The sequence below is a fragment of the Phascolarctos cinereus genome, unplaced genomic scaffold (assembly GCF_003287225.1).
Source record: "Phascolarctos cinereus isolate Bilbo 61053 unplaced genomic scaffold, phaCin_HiC Scaffold_726;HRSCAF=1367, whole genome shotgun sequence".
Lineage (NCBI taxonomy): Eukaryota > Metazoa > Chordata > Mammalia > Diprotodontia > Phascolarctidae > Phascolarctos > Phascolarctos cinereus.
The window spans coordinates 419,215,151-419,237,025 of NW_027556098.1; the positions used below are offsets into that span (position 1 = coordinate 419,215,151).

Sequence of the window (21,875 nt, forward strand, 5' to 3'; positions counted from 1 at the left end):
TTCTCCCAGCCTATTTCCAGACTTTAGACTTCATGTTAGGTCTGGGTTCTGTCCCCCCCCTTCTGTGTAGAGATGGTACACCATTCCTATTCTCCTTATTGGGGTATTTGGTATTGTGTTATTCCAGGATCAGCCTAGGAAACTGCAATCTTTTAGTGCTACCAAAATGATCCAGGGCAAAGTCTGACCTCCATTCCACCCTGGAGTGAGCTCTGAAACTTCCTGAACTTTACATCTTACCAAGTATTAGAGTGCTCCCAGTCTCTCTCCCTATTTGCCAATTGAAAAATTCAGTTGGCTCAGAGTGACAGAAGTGTAGGCTCCCCTTTGGCCTGGAATTCCTTCCTTTGCTATTCCTCAGTGAGCTGGGCTAGATGCTGAAACTGAAACCCAGCCCTGAACTTGAGGTCTGACTCACATCTCTGCTGCTGCTTCTGTTGTTCTAACATCTGACTTCATTCTTTGTAAGTACACCACACAGATTTAACCTGCAAGGAATGCCACCCCTGTGCACACATCTCTTCTTACTTTCACCTTAATCTATGAACCAGAATTGAGTAATGAGAAACAAAGATACTACTTATAACTGGTTCCTGTGGTGGTATCATAGTATGAGTCCGGTGGAACCCTAGTAAAGTCTAGGAAATCCAACTTTGCTCATGTCTTCCTAAGTACATGAGTGCTCTGCATTGCATGTTCCTGCCCTGACTGCATCCCCAGTCTCTGCAAATGTCTTTGGATGTCTCCTTATGTCAAACTGGGTTTAGACAAAATATTTACTGTGACTTTCTGGATTTCCCCAAAAGGAATTGGTTGGGTGCACTTTCTATATCTATTTGGAGGAGTGTGGGAAGAGAAGCTAACCTCATTGTTTCCTATGACTCTGCCAACTTGGCTCTGCCTCTTATTCCTGCTTGTAGAAAATCTTCATGACATTAAAAAGTCAGGAATCCCTCAATTCAACAAATATTTGTTGAATATATGGTATCTTTGCCTTTTAGTATCACCAAGGACAATAGGGGTAGGTTAGACAAATTTGAATACCCCTTAATGCCCATAGAATGACTGGAGTGGCTGAGACAAAAAACACAAACAAGGCCCAGGTGAAAGCTTTCTTTGGGAAGAATATTTGGACAGAACTTGGTTTCCTAGGACTTAGCAAGGGAGAGGATCTTCTTTGTGGAATCCTTTCTCCACACTTCTGAATTCTTATGCCTTCCTTTTGATAATTATGTCATATTAGTATTGCTTATAACTTGTTCATACATAGTTGTATACTTTTTCCTCTTTTGATTGTAAGTTCCTTGAGGGTAGAGCCTTTCTTTTTCCACTTATGATATTCCCTGTCCTCAACAAAGAACCTGGCACATAAATGTTTATTGACTGATGTCCTCCTTGTGTATATAAGGAAAGCGAAGTTCAGAGTGGGAAATGAACTTGCCAACATTCTCCTGCCTAGTATGTGGTGAGGGCTGGGGTCTCTCCCAGATTCTCTAATTTCATGGATAGGTCTCTTTCCACTAAATGACATTTTAGATCTCCTAGATGAACTAGATCTAGGAATCAGAGATGGACAGTGAATGGCATGGCCTTAGGAAGAAAAGAAACAAGTGAAAAGTTATTTATTAAGTATTTCCTACATGCCAGGCTTTCAGCACAGGAATAAAAGGAGCATTCCTTAAACAATAAGTAGTATTTATCTAAAGCCATCAGCAAGCATTATCCATAATGAAGATAAGCTAGAAGCCTTCCCAATAAGTCAAAGGTGAAGCAAGGATGCCTGTTCTCACCTCTATTGTTCAATATTGTACTGGAAATGCTAGCTATAGCAATAAGAGGGGGGGAAAGAAATTGAAAGAATTAGAATAGGCAATGAGGGGGGAAACTATTACTTTTTTACAGATGATATGGTGTTAGAGAATCTTAGAGAATTAACTAAAAAAATAGTGGAAATAATTAATAATGTTGGCAAAGGTACAGGATATAAAATAAACCCACATAAACCATCAGCATTTCTATATATTACCAACAAAGTTCAGCAACAAGAAATAGAATGAGAAATTCCATTTAAAATAACAATAGACAAAAAATATTTGGGAGTCTACCTGACAAGGCAAACAGGAACTATATGAACACAATTAAAAACATATTTCACACAAATAAAGTCAGATCTAAACAATTAGATAAACAGCAATTGCTCATGGGTAGACCAAGTCAATACAATAAAAATGACAATTCTACCTGAATTAACCTATTTATTCAGTGCTATATCAAACTACCAAAAATTGTTTTAAAAAGCTAGAAAAATAATAACAAAATTCATCTGGAAGAACAAAAAATCAAGAATATCAAAGGAATCAATGGAAAAATGTGAAGAAAGATGATGTAGCCATACCAGATCTCAAGCTGTATTACAAATCAATAATTATCGAAACAATGTGGTACTGGTAAGAAATACAGTGGTCGATCAGTGGAACGAATTTGGTACATAATGTGTATTGGGAATGACCACAGGAATCTAGTGCTTGATTAACCCACAGATGCAAGGTTTTTGGAATAAAAACTCATTCTTTGACAAAAACTACTGGGAAAATTGTAAAACGGTGTGGCAGGAACTAGGTATAGACCAGCGTCTCACACTGTACGCCAAGGTAAGGTCAAACTAGGTACAGGAGTTGTACATAGGAGGTGATATGATGAGCGGATTAGGAGATCATGAAATAGTTTACCTATCCGATCTATGGATAAGGGAAGAATTAGGACAAAACAAGATACAGCAAGCATTACAAAGCATGAAACAGATAATTTCAAATATACAAAATTGAAAAGTTTTTGCTCAAACACAACCGATGCAACCAAAATTAGAAGGAAAGCAGAAAACAAGAGAAAAATTTGCAACAAGTATCTCTGATAAAGGCCTCATTTCTCAAATCTATAGAGAGCTGAGTCAACTTTATGAGAATGAAAGTTAATCCCTAATTGATAAGTGGTTGGAGGATGTAAAGAGGCATTTTTCTGACAAAGAAATCAAAGCTATCTATAATCATATGAAAAAAATGTTCTAAATCACTACTGGTTGGAGAAATGCAAACAAACAACTCTGAAGTACCACCTCACTCGTATCAGAGTGGCTAATATGACAAAAAGGAAAATGATAAATATTAGAGGGGAGGTGAGTAAATTGAGCCACTAATACGCTGTTGCTGGATTTGTGAATTGATCCAACCATTCTGGAGAACAACTTGAAGCTATGCCCAAAGTACCATAAAACTGTGCATGACCTTTGATCCAGCAATATCACTGCTAAGCCCATGTCCCAAAGACACCCCAAAAATGTTAAAAGACCTATTTGTACAAATTTTGTGGTGGCTGAGAGCTGGACATCAAGAGGATGCTCATCAATTGGGGAATGGCTAAACAAGTTGTGGTATATGGTTGTGATGAAATATTATTGTGCTATAAGAAATGACAAGCAGGATGATTTCAGAAAACCTGGAAACACTTACATGAACTGATGCAAAGTAAAGTGAGCAGAACCAAGAGAATATTGTACAGAGTAATAGCAATATTGTATTTTACTCACCTTTACTCACCTTGGCAGAGCAAATTATTCTTGGTTGAAAGCCTATATCTTTTGCCTTTTGGAATACTGTATTCCATGATCCCCTCTCATTTTACGTAGAAGCTGCCAAGTCTTTTGTCCCACAGAGGCTCTTTCAAAACTTTTCATCCTTCTTCCAACTCCCTTGGCTTCTCCTTCCCTCACTCTCTCACCTGAGAATCTTGCCTCATATTTTACAAAGAAAAAAATTGGAATAAAAACTCATTATTTGACAAAAACTACTGGGAAAATTGTAAAACGGTATGGCAGAAACTAGGTATAGACCAACGTCTCACTCCCTCTTTCCCCCTCTTATTTATCTCCTATCACTCAGGTGATTTTTGTCACTATCTCCTCTTTCATCTTTGTCTCACATGATGAAGTGTCCTTACTCCTTAACAAAGTTAATGTGTTTCCTCAGTCAAAGGAACCCATTTCCATCACTTCTGCTCCAACAGATTGCCCCCTTTATATTATTTGTAATCTCTTCTTGTTTATTGGCTAATTTCCTACTATCTATAAATATGCCCATGATGGCTGCCTTGCAGTGTTAATCTAGGTGGCAGAATGTCAGAGGTGGAAGAGATTTTGGGAATTGTATAATCTAGTTGGTCAGTTTTTCCCCCAAGTGCCATTTTAAGGTGGAAGTAAATGAAAGTAGAGAGAAGAGAAGATGTATTCAATTTAACAAACATTCATGAAGCACTGGCCATATTCCAGATACTGTACTAGGTAACATAATTTCAGTGAAACCTGTGAAGACTTGTGTGATCTGACACAGAGTGAAATGAGCAGAAACAGAATAGTTTATGCAATATTAAACACTATAAAATCAAACAACTTTGAAAGACTGAAAAACTATTTTGAATTCAGTCACCAACCATGATAACAGAAAACCAATTATAAATTTAGCTAACCACCTTCTGTCAGAGATGATGGACTCAGGATGAAGAATGAGATATTCATTTGGGGGCATGAACTGTGTGGAATTTGTTTCATGTGATTGTGTATACATTTATAATGGGTTTATTATTCTTTTTTCAGTGGGGATTAGGGAAGATTTTAGGAAGAAAAAGAATGAATGCTCTTTAATTTAAAATATGAAAGGTTTTTTTTAAACCAAATCTAAATTATTTTTAAAACTTTTTTTTAATTTTAATTTATGTAATAAAAAGTATTTCCATAATGTAGTATCATAAAAAAGATGATTGCATTTGAAACTGTAAATCTACTACATGCAACTCGCTATTCCTTTCAAATATACAACTAAATTATTATATAAATTGTCTTTTTCCTCCCCCTCCACCCCAGAGAAGGCTACCATTAAGCAGGTATATACAAATAGGTATATATATGCAAAATTATTCTATGCATACTTCAATTTATTAGTTCTTTCCTTGGATGCAAATAGCATCTTTCTTCATATGTCCTTTGTAGTTAATTTGGGTATTTATAATGGTCTAAATTACTTAGTTGCTCAAAGTCATTCTTAAAATAATATTGCTGTTACTGTATACAATGTTCTCTTGGTTCTGAACCTTTGCTCTTCATTATTTCATGCAACTTTTTCCATGTTTTTCTAAAATCATTGAGCTCCTCATTTCTTATAGCTCAGTAGTATTCCACCACAATCATATACCACAACTTGTTTAACCATTTTTTAATTGATGGGCATGCCTGCAATTTCCATTTCTTTGCCACCACAAAGAAAGCTGCTATAAACATTTTAGTACAGATAGATTCTTTTCCTTTTTTCCTAATTATCTTCAGAAACAGATCAAGTAGTGGTATTGATGGGCCAAAGGGTATGGGTAGTTTAATAAACTCTTTGGTCATAATTGCAGATTGCTCTCCAAAATGGTTAAATCAGTTCACATTTCCACCAACAATGCAATTTTCCCACATCCTCTTCAACATTTGAAACTATCCCCTTCTATCATATTAGTCAACTGGTAGGTATAAAATGATATCTCAAAGTTGTTTTGATTTACATTTCTCTAATGGTTTAGAGTATTTTTTCACATGATTATAAACTGTTTTTATTTCTTCATTGGAAAACTCTCTGTTCAAATCCTTTGAACTTTTATCAATTGAAGAATGATTTGTATTCTGCTAGATTTAAGAAAGTTTATATTTATATATTTGAGATATGAGACCTTTACCTGATAAACTGCTTGTGAAAAATTTTCCCAATTTTCTGCTTTCCTTTTTTATCTTGGCTATATTTGTTTTACTTGTAAAAAACCTTTTTAATTTAAGGTAATCAAATGTATCCATTTTATACCTAACTTTATTCTCTATCTCTTTTTTGTTTATAAATGGTCCCCCTATGCATAAGTGTGATAAGTAATATGTTCTGTGTTCTTCTAATTTTCTTATAAAATATCTTTATATATCTAGGCCATGTATGCATTTTGACCTTATTTTCATAAATGGTGTCAACTATTGGTCTTTGCCCAATTTCTAACACACTGTTTTGCAGTTTTGCCAACAATTTTTATGAAATAATGAATTCTTATCTGAAAATCTTAAGTCTTTACAAGGTTATTACATTTATTTGTTACAGAAAATTGTATGTCTACTCTGTTCCATCCATCTACTTTTCTGTTTCTTAGCCAGTACCAGATAGTTTTTAATAAGTACAGCCTTATAATATAGTTTAAGATCTAGTACTGCTAAACTTCCTTCTTTTACATTTTTTATTGTTTCCTTTGACGTTCTTGACTTTCTGTTTGTCCAAACGAATTTTGTTGTTATTTTCTAATTAAGTAAAAAAAAATCTGGTGATTTAATTGGGATAGCATTGAATATGTAAGTTAGTTTGGCTAAAATTGTCTACCCATGAACGATTAATACTTCTTCAATTATTTAAATCTGATTTTATTTGCATGAAAAGTTTTTTTTTTCATAATTTTATTCATGGGTTTATTTTGGCAGGTGTACTCCTAGATATTTCATACTGTTTAAAGTTATTTTAACTGAGGTATTTTTTACAATCCTTTCCTGCAGAGTTTTGTATGTGATGTATAGGATGCTGATAATTTATGTAGATTTATTCTATATCTTTCTCCTTTGTTAACATTGTTAATTGTTCAATTAACTTTTGAGTTGATTCTGGGATTTTCCAAGTATACCATCATGTCATCTCACTGGAAAGGCTTCTCATTTGTCCCCATTACAAATAATGCTGGCTGATGGTTTTAGATAAATGGGGTTTTTTTTTTTAGCAATTTAAGGAAAAACTCACTTATACCAACATTTTCAAGTGTTTTTAATAAAAATGAATGTTGAACTTTAACAAAAGCTTTTTCTGCATCTCTTGATATATCATATTTTTACTTTTATGATTGATGTAATCAATTATGTTAATAGTTTTCCTTATGTTAAACCATCCCTGCATATCTGGTATAAATCCCAATTGATCATAATGTATAATCTTTGTAATATATTGTTGTAATCTTTTAGCTAGTATTATATTTAGGATTTTTGCGTGTATATTCATTAATGAAATTGGTCCATAATTTTCTTTTTCTGTTTCTACTCTTCCTGGTTTAGGTGTCAGTATCATATTTGTTTCACAAAAGGAATTTAGTAGAATTCCTTTTTTATCTATTATTCCAAATAATTTATTTAATATTGGAATTAGTGACCCTTTAAATGTTTGATAGAATTCACTTGTAAATCCATCTGGCTGTGGTGCTTTTCTCTTTGGAAGCTCATTTATAGCTTGCTCATTTCTTTTTCTGAAATAGGTCTATTTAGATAGTCTAGTTCCTCTTTTGCTAATCTAAGCAGTTTATATTTTTGTAACTGTTTTCCCATTTCACTTAAATTGTTAAACTTATTGGCATATAATTGATCAAAATAACTCCTTATAATTGCTTTGATTTGATCTTCATTACTGGTATATTCACCCTTTCATTTTTGATACTATTGATTAAATTTTCCTCTCTTTTTTAAAAATCAAATTAACCAATTGTTCATCTATTTTATTGGGAGGCTTTCATAAAAAAAAAAACCTCTTACTTTCATTCATTAATTCAATAGCTTTTTTACTCTCATTTTTTTTTTAATCTCACCTTTAACTTTTAGGATTTCCAATTTAGTGTTTAGCTAAGGATTTTTAATCTGTTCTTTTTCTAGTGTTTTTCTTTTAATTGCATACCCAATTTATTAGTCTGCTCTTTCTCTGTAATTATTGATGTAAACATTTATAGGCATAATTTTTCCTCAAACTACTATTTTTGCTGCATCCCATATATTTTGATATGATATCTGATTATTGTAATTCTCTTTAATGAAATTAATTGTTTCTATGATTTGTTCTTTAACCTACTCACTCTTTAAGATTAGATTTTTAAATTTCCAATTAGTTTTTAATCTGTCATTGCATTACGATCTGAAATGATATTTTTAATATTTCTGCTTTTTCCTTTTGGCCATAATATTTTTATGTACTAATATTTGGTCGCTATTTGTAAATGTACCATAAACTGCTGAGAAAAAAAGGTATATTCCTTCCATTCAATTGTCTCCTGATATCTATCATATGTAGGTTATCTAAAATTCTATTCACTCCCTTAACTTCTTTCTTGTTCATTTTTTGGTTAGATTTATCTAGTTTTGACAGGGGAAGACTAAAGTCCCCTACTATTATAGTACTACTACCTATCTCTATCTATCTTCCTCTGAATATGAACCCAAATCTTCTTTATACCAAAGTAGCCTTCTATGGTTGGGTTCATTTTCCTTTGTGTACTCATTTTTACTTTTAATTTGTCTTGTTTTTAGCAGCTTAATATTTTTATTATCAAGTTTCTATCCCCAGTTATGTGTAATATTGTCATAGGCCTCAGGTCCTCCTTACTGTTATTTTCTGAATTCTGTCTGGGAGCTCAATATCAGAGACTCTTCTCCTCTTCTAAGCCACAGTTGGGGCTTTAACCATGCTATTCTTGATCCTTGGGGTACCATACTCACCAGGTGTGTGCTCACTCCTCCTTACCCATAGCCACATCCCGGAATCATTTCTGCTCAGTGTCACTAGGCCCAGCTTTTGGAAAGAGCAGGGGGTAGTGGAGTTCCCTCTATCTTAACCATCTGCTGTTTCCTAGATGAAAACCTGCCAGGCAAAGGTTTGAGAGGTGAAAGCTCCTCAAGCTACAATGCAAAAGTTCCTGAGGTGAATCCCTTTGGAGCTACAAGTGAGGTGAATGCCGAGGTGAAATTTCCTGAGGCCAAGTCTTCCCACCCTCAGCGCCCACTGCTGATTCAGTGGAGATGGCCTGGAGGTGTTAATACTTCATTCAGACCAAATCTCAGCCCCTGGAGTCTTCTTTGAGGTCCTCTCAGGATGTCTTAAGACAGGGGGGTGGAGCCAAGATGGTGGAGTAAAAGTAGTGACTTACTTGAGCTGTCCCCAAACTCTTCCAAACACCTGTAAAAAAAATGGTTCTAAACAAAGTCTAGAGCAAAAGAAGCGACAAAAAGACAGAGTGAAACAAATTTCCAGCCCAAGACAATCTGGATGGTTGATTACAAAGATTTATCATGCTGGGCTGAGAAAGAAATGCAATTCAGCGTGGGTACACGTGCAAGCAAATACCAGGCCTCAGCAAACCTGCAGTAGGCCACAGAGGACTGAATCCCAGGCAGCTGTGGTGTTTTCTAGACTTCTCAACCCACAAATGCCAAAGATAACTTAGAAGGTCAGTAGGAAAAGTCTGTGACTATGGTGACAGAGAAGCTAAATCCCAGACCCAGTCCTGGCACAGCCCCAGGGCAGCAGCTGCTTCTGCAACTGTGGCCCACAGACTAAGGGGGAATCAAGTGACTGACCAGAGGGGGATCGGAGGGATCTCTTTGCTGGTGCTGAGGCAGGATTCTCTTGCTTTGCTTGTGCTTGGATCTGGGTCACTGTTCTGGGTGGCAATTCTCGGGTAAGGAGGAGTGCTGACATGGTGGAGCTTGTAGTGGTGGTAGAGAGGGAACCCTCTTCACAGTTCTAAGGCAGAAAAGAGTGCTTAGAGTAGAGCACATAGAGCTCATAGACTAGAGCACAGACTCTCTCTTGATCATACCACCTTGGAAGAACCAAAAACTTACAGGTCCCCAGAAGTATCTCTGAAAACATCTGTATAAAACCCCCAAAGCTTCAGACACTGCATTCTCCACACTGGAAGTAGACCTGTACCATAATAAAGAGTTTAAAACTCAAGAAACTGGCTGGGATCTTGAGCAAACTTCACTAAAAAGGTCAGACCATAGAATCTTTCTTTGGTGACAAAGAAGATCAAAATACACAGCCAGAAAAAGACAACAAAGCCTCCAAGAAAAATATGAATTAGTCCCAGGCCTTGGAAGAGCTCAAAAAGGATTTTGAGAAGCAAGTAAGAGAAGTAGAGGAAAAACTGGGAAGAGAAATGAGAATGATGCAAGAAAATCATGAAAAACAAGTCAACAGCTTGCTAAAGGAGACCCAAAAAATACTGAAGAAAATAACACCTTAAAAAATAGCCTAACTCAAATGGCAAAAGAGGTCCAAAAAGCCAAAGAGGCAGAATGCCTTAAAAAGCAAAATTGGCCAAATGGGAAAGGAAGTCCAAAAGCTCACTGAAGAAAATACTCCCTTAAAAATTAGAATGGAGCAATTGGAAGCTAGTGACTTAATGAGAAATCAAGACATTCTAAAACAAAACCAAAAGAATGAAAAAATAGAAGGCAATGTGAAATCTCATTGGAAAAACAACTGACTGGAAAATAATCCAGGAGAGATTTAAAAATTATTGGACTATCTGAAAGCCATAATCAAAAAAAAAAAAGAGCCTGGACATAATCTTTCAAGAAATTATCAAGGAAAACTGCCCGGATATTTTAGAACCAGAGGGCAAAATAGAAATGGAAAGAATCCACCAATCACCTCCTGAAAGAGATCCCCAAAGGAAAACTCCTAGGAATATTGTAGCCAATTTCCAGAGTTCCCAGGCCAAGGAGAAAATATTGCAAGCAACCAGAAAGAAACAATTCGAGTGTTCTGGAAACACAATCAGGATAACACAAGATTTAGCAGCTTCTACATTAAGGGACCAGAGGGCATGGAATATAATATTCCAGAGGGCAAAGGAGATAGGATTACAACCAAGAATCACCTACCAGCAAAACTGAGTATAATCCTTCAGGGGAAAAATGGTCATTCAGTGAAAATAGGGACTTTCAAGCATTCTTGATGAAAAGACCAGAGCTGAATAGAAAATTTGACTTTCAAATACAAGACTCAATTGAAACATGAAGAGGTAAACAGGAAAGAGAAATCATAAGAGACTTATAAAGGTTGAACTGCTTACATTCCTGCGTAGAAAGATGACATTTATAACTCATGAGACCTTTGTCAGTATTAGGGTAGTTGGAGGGAAAAAAAATTACATGTATAGATAGATAGATAGATAGATAGATAGATAGATAGATAGATAGATAAAGAGCACAGGGTGAGTTGAAGATGAAGGGGTGTTATCTGGAGAATAAAATTAAGGGGTGAGAGGATTATATTGGGAGAAGAAGGAAGGGAGAGGTAGAATGGGGTAAATTATCTCATAAACAGACAAGAAAAGGTTTACAGTGGAGGGGAAGTGAGGGAAAGTGAGAGGGAATGAGTGAACCTTGTTCTCATCAGATTTGACTTAAGGAGGGAATAACATGCACACTCAATAGGGTATGAAAAGGTATCTTACCCTACAGGAAAATAGGAGGCAAGGGAATATCAGAGTGTGGGGATGATAGAGGAGAGGGCAGATTGGGAGAGGGGGTAATCAGAAGCAACCAATTCTGAGGAGGGACAGGGTCAAAAGAGAGAATAGAATAAATGGCAGGATAGGATGAAGGGAAATATAGTTTTCCACAGCATGACTACTATGGAAGTGTTTTGCAGGACTATACTGGTATGACCTGTATTGAGTTGCTTGCCTTTTCAATAAGGGTGGGTGGGGAGGCAGGGAGAAAATTTAGAACCCAAAGTTTTAAAAATAGATGTTAAAAAATTGTTTTCACATTCAACTGGGAAATAAGATATACAGGCAATGGGGTATAGAAATCTATCCTGCCCTACAGGAAAGTAGAAGAGGAAGGAAATAAGAAAAGAGGGGGTGAGATAGAAAGGAGAGCAGATTAGGGGAAAGGGTATTCAGAAAGCATGCTGTCTTGGGGTTGGATAGGGACTAGATGGGGAGAAAATTTATAACTCAAAATCTTGTGGAAGTTAATGTTGAAAACTTAAAATAAAGGAATGAATATAAATTTTAAAAATAATAATAAATGAACATTTAAAAGTTTTTTAAAAAGATGTCTTAAGTGAGGGGGCAGCTAGGTGGTGCAGTGGATAGAGCACCAGCTCTGGAGTCAGGAGGACCTGAGTTCAAATCTGGCCTCAGACACATAACAGCTATGTGACTCTGGACAAGTCACTTAACCCCATTTGCCTTGCAAAAAAAAAAAAAACATGATGTCTTAGGATGATAAGTGCTTTACTCCTTTTATTTTTGCTGTGCTACATTCATTTTGTGATGACATTCTGCATTTTTGTGGAGAAAATTTGGAGAGCCTGGAAATTTCTGACCTACTCCACCATCTTCCCAGAATTCCCCCCTCCACCAAAATTCTTAAAGGAAAAGTTAAAAGAGTTGCAGGAGGAAATAGTAAAACTATACTTATGGGTTAGTTCACCTTCACCACTCAGAACTAGCTAAATCTACCAAACAAACAAAAAAGAAGGTAAGTAGATGAACAGAATTTTAGAAGAATGTGTATGATAAACCTCTGAAGAAAATTGAATAGGAATAGAAAGGAACATGCCCTTTTCTCAATGGCACCTACACAAAAATTGATCGTGTGTTAGGTTATCAGAAGCAAACAGCTGGGATTTTAAGACAATAATTGTTTTCATTGCCATAATTATCATTGTAATACCTGATATTTATCTGGATATAGCACCTCCTTTGGATTTACTTCATCAGTTTGCACTGGGAGTGAGAGAATAATTCCCCAGAAGATTTGTTGCTACTACTTACTGAATTTTAGAGGTAACATTGTGGGTAGCTATCCTCCTATTATCATGAGCCCCCACTGTTCTGATCTCCCTTAATATTCATCTGGGACACTAAGTTCTTTAATAAAGGTAATTACTCAAATGACATAAAAGATAGAAAGCTCCAAAGAATTTCCCCCAACATTCTGTTGCACACTTTGACAAACACAAATGGAGGATAGATGTGAGCTTACTAGACAATGCTACTCAGGCTCACATTGTGAAGGCACATAAAATCAAGACAACTGACAATCGTGGTTTTCAGGGCCTCAGTATCACTTCATTCCCCAAAGCATCATCTCCAAGTTTTCTGAGGGGCATGTCATAAGTGATGCAGAAGTCACTCCATTGCTCAGCTGAATTTGCTCCTTGAAAGGCATAGTATCTTAGCTGGATAGGTCAATCTGCTGCTTTGCTGGGCTCTTCACAGGGCACAAAGTCTCTGCTAGACTCTGTAGTAGCAATAGCAGTAGCATTCTTTCATACCTTCAGCCAGTTGGTGTTCACAGACTCTCTTCTTGATTTTTAACAGTGCCCTTTTCCTCAATAATGGTACTGTGGCTTTTCAACCCAGTATTGGAAAAAGCTTTTCTTTTTTGGATCCACCAGAGCCTCAGTGTAGGGTTTCTTTTTTTTTCACATCCAGAAAGGAGGCAGGAATAGCCTCATATGCCCTATTCAATAATCTTTTTAGTTTGAAACAAGAGCTTGTCTCAGCAAGAAGCTCTACCTTTGCTTAAGATGATCAGCCCTGATAATTTCAATCACACTTGCCATACTCCTGTTGGGATCTAGTGAGGACACACAGTTAGGAACAAAAGTGGGAATGCTCTAGACACCACTTCATTGTCTGTGCTGGCCTCTTCAAGTGCATTTGAGCCATTGATACCTGAGACTCTTTCTAAGGTGTGGAATATTACCTTCAGATCTGAAACACTTTTCTTTTATATGTCAATTGCTTTTTGCAACCTTGAGCTTCACTAAATCTCAAAGGGAACAGATCATTACCTGTGTAAAGCATTTTACATACATTATGTGATTTCAAGGTGGATAATATTGTCACCATTTTTCTCATTTCTATTGGAATGTGAAATTGAAAATCAATCAGGTAGCAAACATTTATTAAGAGCTTACAAAGTGCTAAAGAGTGAGGATAAAAATAAAGGTAAGAAACGTCCCTGCCCTCATCAAGCATACATTCTAATGGGGGAGGCAACATGGAAACAACTATAAATGTACATGATAGGTACAAAGTGGATGATAGGTGAATTTAAAAAGGAAGGCATTAATGACAGGAAAGCAAAACACTTCTCAAATATAGTGAGCTTTGAAATTGGTCATGGAGGACACCAGGGAAAGTTAAGAGGTGGACATGAAGAAGGGACAGCATTTTAGGTGGAAAGGAAAGGTATGAAGATGAGAGTTGAAGTGTTGGTTTTGAGGGATGGACTGTCAGTATATATTTTGTTTGAACATATGTGTTTAGATGTTGTCTCCATTTTTAGACTATGAGCTTCTTGAGAATGGGGACTTTCTTTTTTGCCTTCCTTTTCATCCCCAGGGATAAGCACAGTGCTTGTTGCATATAATGTATAATAAATGCTAGTTGACTGACTACACAACCTCACTTCTTACAGTATTCACTGTATTACTTATAGTATTGTAATAATGTAATGCTTACAATATTCACAGAAAAAACCCTTATGTGGATTTCTCTCAAGACTTTCAGAATCTCTCTTCCGTGTTGAGGCCTTCATGCTACTCTGCTTGAAAGTCTCAACTTCCAGCAGATGGCAGCCAATACCCTCTTCATCACCTTGGTTTCTACCAGGGCACCTCTTCTGCTATCCATTGTACCTTTCCTCAGCACTAACTCTTGGAATCTATGATCTTCAACACTTCTGTTAAGCACAATCCTCTACACAAAGCCTTTATTAATCTCCAGCCAGGTGTTAGGCCACTCCCTTCCAAAACTCCTTTGTACTAAATTCATACATGTATTGCATATATATTTGTAGACTATTGTTCTGAAATAACTATCCAATCCCCACTCTCACTCACAGGTCAGTTTCCCAGGGTACCCCACTTCATCCCCTCAAACCTACATATCTAACAAAAGGGTATCCTATCTAATATCATAGTTCATGAGCCCCCATTTGTGTGGTTCCATCCATGACTGTCAGTTGATATTAATTAGCCAGATGAAGTTAGCTGAGAGGAAGGCATATTTATTAAGGTGTTATAGTAAGAAGGCATGGTACAAGACATCCCACGAAAAGTCTTCGATGTACTCTCCTACCAGCTCATGTCCAGTCTAGACTTAGCTCTTCTCAGAAATATGATGATTTAAGCTTAAACATTTGGCAAAAGGGTAATTCACATTTCCTTGTTTCTAGAAGTCCTTTTCTTCCTTTTTCGGGATGTTTCTAATGTTCTCCCGAGGCATGGGTTAGGTCCTTTGCTGGGCTTTTTGTGGAGCCATGAATCTAAGTCCAGTCTGTCCTCAGTTCATGATGCAACCACTGCCCTTTGGTGTTCCAGGGGTGTTGGTAGGATACCAATGAGATTATGAGTACTTACCCACACCCCCAAAATCTAAAGGGTCCTATTATGGTGAAGGCAAGGAGGAAGAAGGCCGAGGATGAGCCAAAGGACTCTCTCCCTCCCTACCAAGCAATCCTTTCTCAGAGGTGACTCTCTTCTCAGCCACAAGATGCTTGCTCAATTTCAAATCTCTCTCAGGCACAAATTAGCCTTTCTACACATTCTTCCCATACAGAGACATTTCCAGTTCACAGAATGACTCATCTGAGACTCTATATACCTTCGGTTCATCTGATTAATTCAAGGCATGTTCCCACCTCATTAAAGTATCAGGACCTAGCATTTTATCATTTACTTTAGATAAGGGAGGGGCAGTGATTTCATTGACCCAATTTACACACACACACACACACACACACACACACACACACACACACAACCTCTCCTTCCAGTTATATTTGTTATCCCTAGAAAATCTACTGGAGTATTAGCCAAAGTCCCTATTTCCTGCAAAGTGGATAATTTTGATTACATTAAATTAAAACATTTTTGAATAAATACACCCAAATGCAACCATGATTAGAAGGAAAGCAGAAAGCTGGGAAAGAATTTTTATAGCCAGTGTTTCAGATAAAGGCCTTTCTCAACTATATAGAGAACTGAGTCAAATTTATAAGAATATAAGTCATTCCCCAATGGTCAAAGGATATGAATAGGCAATTTTCTGAAGAAGAAATTAAATCTATAGTCATGTAAAAAATGCTTTAAATCACTTTTGATTAGAGAAATGCAAATTAAAACAACTCCAAGGTACCACCTCACACCTATCAGATTGGCTATTCAGTAATTAACACTCTTCCATACTTCCATGTCCATGGTGAAACAAGTTAACTAGTCAATTCTATGTTGTTGTTGTTGTTGTTGTGTGTGTGTGTGTGTGTGTGTGTTTTACAAAGCTTGTCACTGATTGTCTTGTTGTTTGCAAGAAGGCCTTCTACAAACCCAAAACAATAATGAAAAAAAGTGAAAAATGCAAAGAGAAATAGAAAAGTCACAACTGATACACAGTGAAGTGAGCAAAACTGGGAGAACAATTTATGCAATGGCCATACTAATTATGTAAAGAGGGAAAAAACTGAAGACCTTCATGGCTCTCATGGATGCAGTGACTAATGGAATGAGGGGAATGCTACCCACCTCTTGGCAGAGAGAAGAGGGGCTAGAGGTGCAGGAGACTTACATTGACAGTCATAACCATGTGTTGTTGACTAATTGTTTTGGGCTGACTCTTCTAACAGGTTGGGGTTTCTATTGGGTTAGGGAAGTCAGTGAGAGGTGAAAAGATAGTACAGAAAATAGAAGAAAAGAAAGAAAAGACCATTGATTAGACATTTTAAAATGAAGAAACAGAAGGAAGTTCAGTAAAGTACCCCAACAAATATGGCAGTATTGTTATGTCATGCTATGTATAAACTTTGTGAAAAAGAAATACATGATAGAAGTTTAGTTTCTTTAATTTCTTTTTTATTCTGAACTTAAGAACAAAAATGAGCATCACTACACACTGCGAAGCATAGAGGAATGATTATGAAAGTGGGAATCTTTGTTTTACGCTGTCTGCTTTAAAAGGGGGGGCATGTAATTCCTAACTAGCTTTAGCTCTGAGCCAGGGCTCCAACCCAGAGCTCCCAAGCATTTGATCCCCTACTGGAGGTAGACCTCATGACTACTGAAGTAGTATTTCTCCAGGCAGTGAATACTCAAGAAGTAGGCAGGGGGTCCCCTCACTCTACTCACTTCCACACCTTGAGGTAAAGTCAGCACACACTGTCTGAGACAGATAATTCTGGGCCCCAAAGTCCTAATTTCTTTAAGGACTCCAAGTCCCAAGTTAACAGAGCATTCTGGCCCTAATGAGGCATCAGATACCTAGAAGTCCTTTCCCTAGACCTAAGTTTCTCTTCCCCTCTACTACTTGTAGATCTCAAAAAGGGGCTTCTGAACAGAAATAAAACCAAGGGAGAGGGAGATGGGGTTAGGGATGGGAATGGGATTAAGGAGAGGGATTTTCTTAGGGTAAGGGGTAATGTTAGGGACATAGATAGGTTTAACATGCAACCAATGAGGATATTTTTCTCTCCAGCCTCAGTTTTCCCTGTTGTAAAACCAAGGACAGAGAAGTGGTGGTCTCTAAGGTCTGCTCTTTTCCTAAATTTGTTGACCCTGCAGATGCGCTCAAAGAATCCCTGGGGGTAGGCAGGACAGGACAAGAGGAAAGGAGGGCAAAAGGAAAGCCATAGTACTGTCAGGCAAGAAAAGAGCCAGAGAAAGGACACCAGAGTGCAGGGTTCATCTACTTAGTGGAGTATTCACAGAACTCATGGGCCAGAATTTCCCCTGATGCTAGGGGGACTGGGAGCCTGTATCACTTAAAGGAGACCTACAGGGAGTAGCTGGGGACTCCATGGACTCATCACTATAGGAGGTGCCAGGATCTTCCAGGAAAGCAAGCTATGGCAGAAGGGTCTCCTCTTCACAAATCTAGGAGGGAGAAGAGAGTGGGAGTATTAAGCTTACTCTGGGCCTACCTATGTTGCTCTAGCCAAGTCTGAGCCCAAATCATGACTTTCCTCACAGAGGCTGGTGCTCTGCTCCTCCCTAAGCATCTTTGGGAGACAGGCTCATGGGTCATAACTTTGGGAGACAGAAATGGATGGGCCAGAGACATAGACCCAAAGACACTCTGAGCTAGATAGGCCATTCAAACCAAAGTATGCCACCTTCACATTTGGAGGATCGTGGATTTAAGGCAAAAAGAGACTTTGAAAGCAATTGGGTCTAACTCCCTCATTTACAAATGCAGAACTGGATGTACAGGGAGGTGACATGACTTGATTAGAGTGACACAGCTAGTAAGTGTCTGAGGTGGGATTCAAACTTGGTTCTTCCAACCTCCAAGTCCAGTACCTTCTACACCTAGTCATGAGGACTTTGAGGGAGCAAGTAAGGCTCAGAGAGGAAGACACATTCCCTGTGGTGGTTTGTGGCAGAGATGATGCCCAAGTCCAGATCTCCTGACTCCTGGTCTCACAGGCCCTTCCTCTCAGATGCAGTGCTGCGTGGTCCCCTCAGCCTCTCCTCCCTTATACTAAGTACCTATGTCCATGGATGGGGCTGGTTTAGGTGAGAGATGCCCTGGGGTTGCCTAGAATGTCCTTTTGCTCTGCTCATTGTGCAAGCCCAATGCAAATGCTATCTACTCCATAAAGTCTTCACTCCAATGAAGAATGCCTCTTCTTCTTAGAGTGTGAATCCTTTGAGAGAAAAGTCAGCCTCCCATTTATACCTCTCTCTCCAGCTCTCAGCATAGCACTCAGAATCCAATAAATGCCTTATAAGTACCCTTCCTTCCTTCCTTTTTCTCTTTATCCTGATCCCTCTCCCTTTTCCACTCTCCCCCCTCCTCTTCCTCCCTCTCCCTCTCTACTTTTTCCCTCCCTCCCTCTCCTCCTCTCCCTCCCTTCTCTTTCTCTCTCTCTCTCTCTCTCCAATGTACTCTTCAGATAAAGGGGCTCCCACCCCTGTTGCCCCCTCACCATTGGGTGAACATGGTTTCCACAACCCGTTCATGTTGTAGTTGTGGGTCAGGGCACACCAGGTCTTGCCCAGCACATACCCATCCATCGTGCAGTCATGGTACAGCTTCTTCCCGAAGAGGAATGGAAACTTACATGCTGGAGGGTCTGTGAAGGCCCAAGGGGTTAGCATGGAGTGAACATATGCTCAGGAGAGCTCTATGGACCAAAGGCTCCTTTTGGCAGGGAATAATGAGGCCACCTAGTCCAGCATGCATATTTCCCCTGTCCAAGTGATCAGGCAGCCTTTGCTTCTAGACCTCTAGTGATGTGGCTGCCTGACTCACTTGGTGGTTCATTTAGTTTCTAATTTTTAGGATCTGCCTCTTTGCATTTCTACTCATGCCCTTCTTCCTCATTGTCCCTATTTTTGCCCTCCAGGGCCAAGCAGAACAAGTATAATCCCTCTTCTACCCTATAGCCTTTTAAATACTTGAAGACAAATATCCTTCCAAAATCTCTTCTCTGGGCTAACTATTCCTAGTTCCTCATATGATATGGACTCAAGACCCTCTGCAGCTTGTCAATGATATTTCTAAAGGTTTTTTGTCGGTTGGGGGATGGATTAGAACCGAATGTAATACCAAAGACATAGCCTGACCAGGGCAGAGGACAGAGGGACTGTCACCCTCCTCGTTTCTGAGCAACTCTCTTTTCCAGCAGCTTAATATGGAATTGGCTTTCTCTGGGACATCAGCATCTCACACTGGAAACATGTATTGAGCTTTCAGTCCACTAAGATCCCCAGATTGTTTTCTCAAGGACTATTCTGTAGGCACACATTCCCCAAATACACATGTGCAGTTGTTTTTTTAAACCCAAGTAGAACACATTCAGTTGCAGAATCCTCTCAGTTCCAGATAAATGATGGCTCTGTTCTGGAAATACATGGTAGGGAAAATCGGGGACAGAGCGGCACAGGACACTTGGATGATGCCAGAGTGACTCACCTGCACTAATACAATAGCGCCACTTCCCATTGAAGATGGATTCCACTGAGCACCAGGCATAGTCGCTATTCACTGTTGTGCAGTGGTCATACCTCACATTCTCATAGATGAATGGAAAGGCATATGGCTTGAGGATCGTTTCTGGAGAAAGGATCAGTGCTGGTTGGAATGGGAGAAGGTGAGGGAGGGGCACAAGCCAGAAGGCAAAGGCATCTGGTTCTCAATTATCCACTACCCCAAAGTTCCTCAGCCCCCTTTGTTTTCATACCCCACTTGCAGACCATCATGTTAGCCAAGCCTTGAATGTGCACACACTCAGAAAGGGTCCAGGTGTGACAGGATCTGAGAGCTTTACTGAAGTGGAGGGAGTATGTAAGACTTGGTGGGGACAAAGCCTCACTATCTCCTCTTCTAGATGAAGAAAACACAGCCCAGAGAGAAAGGAAGGAACTTAGAACCAGAGAAAAATCTCATGTATTGGGAGTTGTTGAGTCAGGAGACCCCAGTGTGAAGCTAATGTCTGATATTTACCAGGTGTGACTATGGGCAAATCATTTAACTTTGTAGAAACAGGGTCGCAACAAAAAGTCCTGTTTAAACCTTAGACCATTCCACAAGGGGAATATCAGAGCTGGAAGAAGCCTTAGAGAATCTAATGCTATCCAGGATTTCCTGACTCCCAGTTTTGTGCCTTCTTTCCATACACACATAACCCTTCCATTCCTCCTTATTTTAGCCCCAGCCTCTTCCTGTGCAGCTTGAGAACAGCTGGATTGCTTTGAATTCTCTTTAGAACACCCTCCGGAGTGTCCAGGGAGGCCAGAGAATTGGGCTAACACCCTCATACAGACATTCAGCATAACACCCCACAGCTCTACAAAGGGCAAATCAGGCTGATCTTGGGGAGGAGCCACTCCCCCCACCCCCCTCCAAGTTCATCCTAATTTGGAAGGGAGCATAGTAGAGCTTAATGAATACTAAATTTGATGAAAGAACATCTGGATTCAAATCCTAGGTCTGCCTCTTGTTATATGTATAACCTTGAACACATCACATCACTTCTATAGATCTCAGCATTCTCATCTATAAAATAAGATTAGACTTGAAGGTCTCCACCAGCTGAAAATATTGTGAATTTTTCTCTTTGCTCAAATAACTGATCCTACCCAGTTCTACTCACTCCCATACAGGGAGGTGTTGCAGTCTTTTTCAGTCCCCAAGCTTCAAGTCCACAGTTTTCTCCTTACCTGGCTTGGGTCGAATATTTCTATATCTGGTCAAGCCTGAAATGCAACAAGGAAGTGGATAAATCTATTTCTCACAGCATTTCCATAACAATCCATATACCCACTCCCATCTCCCAGCTAACCCCAAAGTCTCCCTCACCTGCATTGGCCCCATGGAGGCAGAAGGGTAGGCACACCCAGCCCACCAGCAACCCTCTCTCCAGAATCATCTCAGTCTGAAACCCTATGGAAGCCAGTCTTCTGTCCTAATCCAGCTCTGAGCTTTATCCCCACAAGCCTTTCCAGTCCCTCCCCCAATCCTCCCACTCCTTCTCTCCTCCCCATTAGCGTGCCTATCCGTCCCTGTGCCCAAATAACCAGGGGAACCAGTGAAAATTGCCTCAGAGTTAAGGTCAGGTGACCTGGGCACAGTACTGCAACTATGTGACATTGTTCAAATCTCAGCTTTCAGTCTAAGTTTCCCCATCTGCAAAAAGGGATGGGACTAGATTATCTTTTCCCAGCTCCCTCAATTTGGGTGAGCACCTTCTCCTTTGAGAACCTCACTTTCCTCAGTAGTCAAGTGAAAGGAGTAAACTGATATCTCATTTCTTCCTATAAAATATAAGACTTCTAAGGGCAAGAAATATTTCATCTTTGTCTTTCTATTCCCAAGCACCGAACACAGTACCTGATCCATGGTATTTGCTTACCACGTGCTTCTTTTTGGATGGATTGGGGACCTCATCTGTGAGGTCCTTTCCAACTCGAAATCTCAAGAAATGTAAAGCCTTTGAAATCCTGGCCCTTGAAATCCACTCCATATGGAGACATGTGGTAGTT

The 21,875-nt window shown here is 38.9% G+C and overlaps 1 protein-coding gene across 1 annotated transcript; it reads right to left on the bottom strand.

Moving 5' to 3' along the window:
• Positions 1 to 17,902: 17,902 nt before the first annotated feature.
• Positions 17,903 to 21,262, bottom strand: LOC110219870 (binder of sperm protein homolog 2-like). The gene is made up of 5 exons (XM_078146264.1): positions 21,193 to 21,262; positions 21,054 to 21,089; positions 19,807 to 19,947; positions 18,778 to 18,964; positions 17,903 to 17,915 (listed from the first exon to the last, which is right to left on the bottom strand). Exons 1-5 carry the CDS (start codon positions 21,260 to 21,262, stop codon positions 17,903 to 17,905), a joined length of 447 nt encoding a protein of 148 aa, XP_078002390.1.
• Between the last annotated feature and the right edge of the window lie 613 nt (positions 21,263 to 21,875).

What these genes read in the sequence shown, in the direction of transcription:
- LOC110219870 (XM_078146264.1), bottom strand. Translation starts at nt 21,262, where the DNA reads ATGATTCTGGAGAGAGGGTTGCTGGTGGGCTGGGTGTGCCTACCCTTC. An exon ending in AAATATTCGACCCAAGCCAG is followed by an intron (nt 19,948 to 21,053) that starts GTAAGGAGAAAA and finishes TCCTTTCTCCAG; the next exon opens with AAACGATCCTCAAGCCATAT. An exon ending in GCGCTATTGTATTAGTGCAG is followed by an intron (nt 18,965 to 19,806) that starts GTGAGTCACTCT and finishes GGGCCTTCACAG; the next exon opens with ACCCTCCAGCATGTAAGTTT.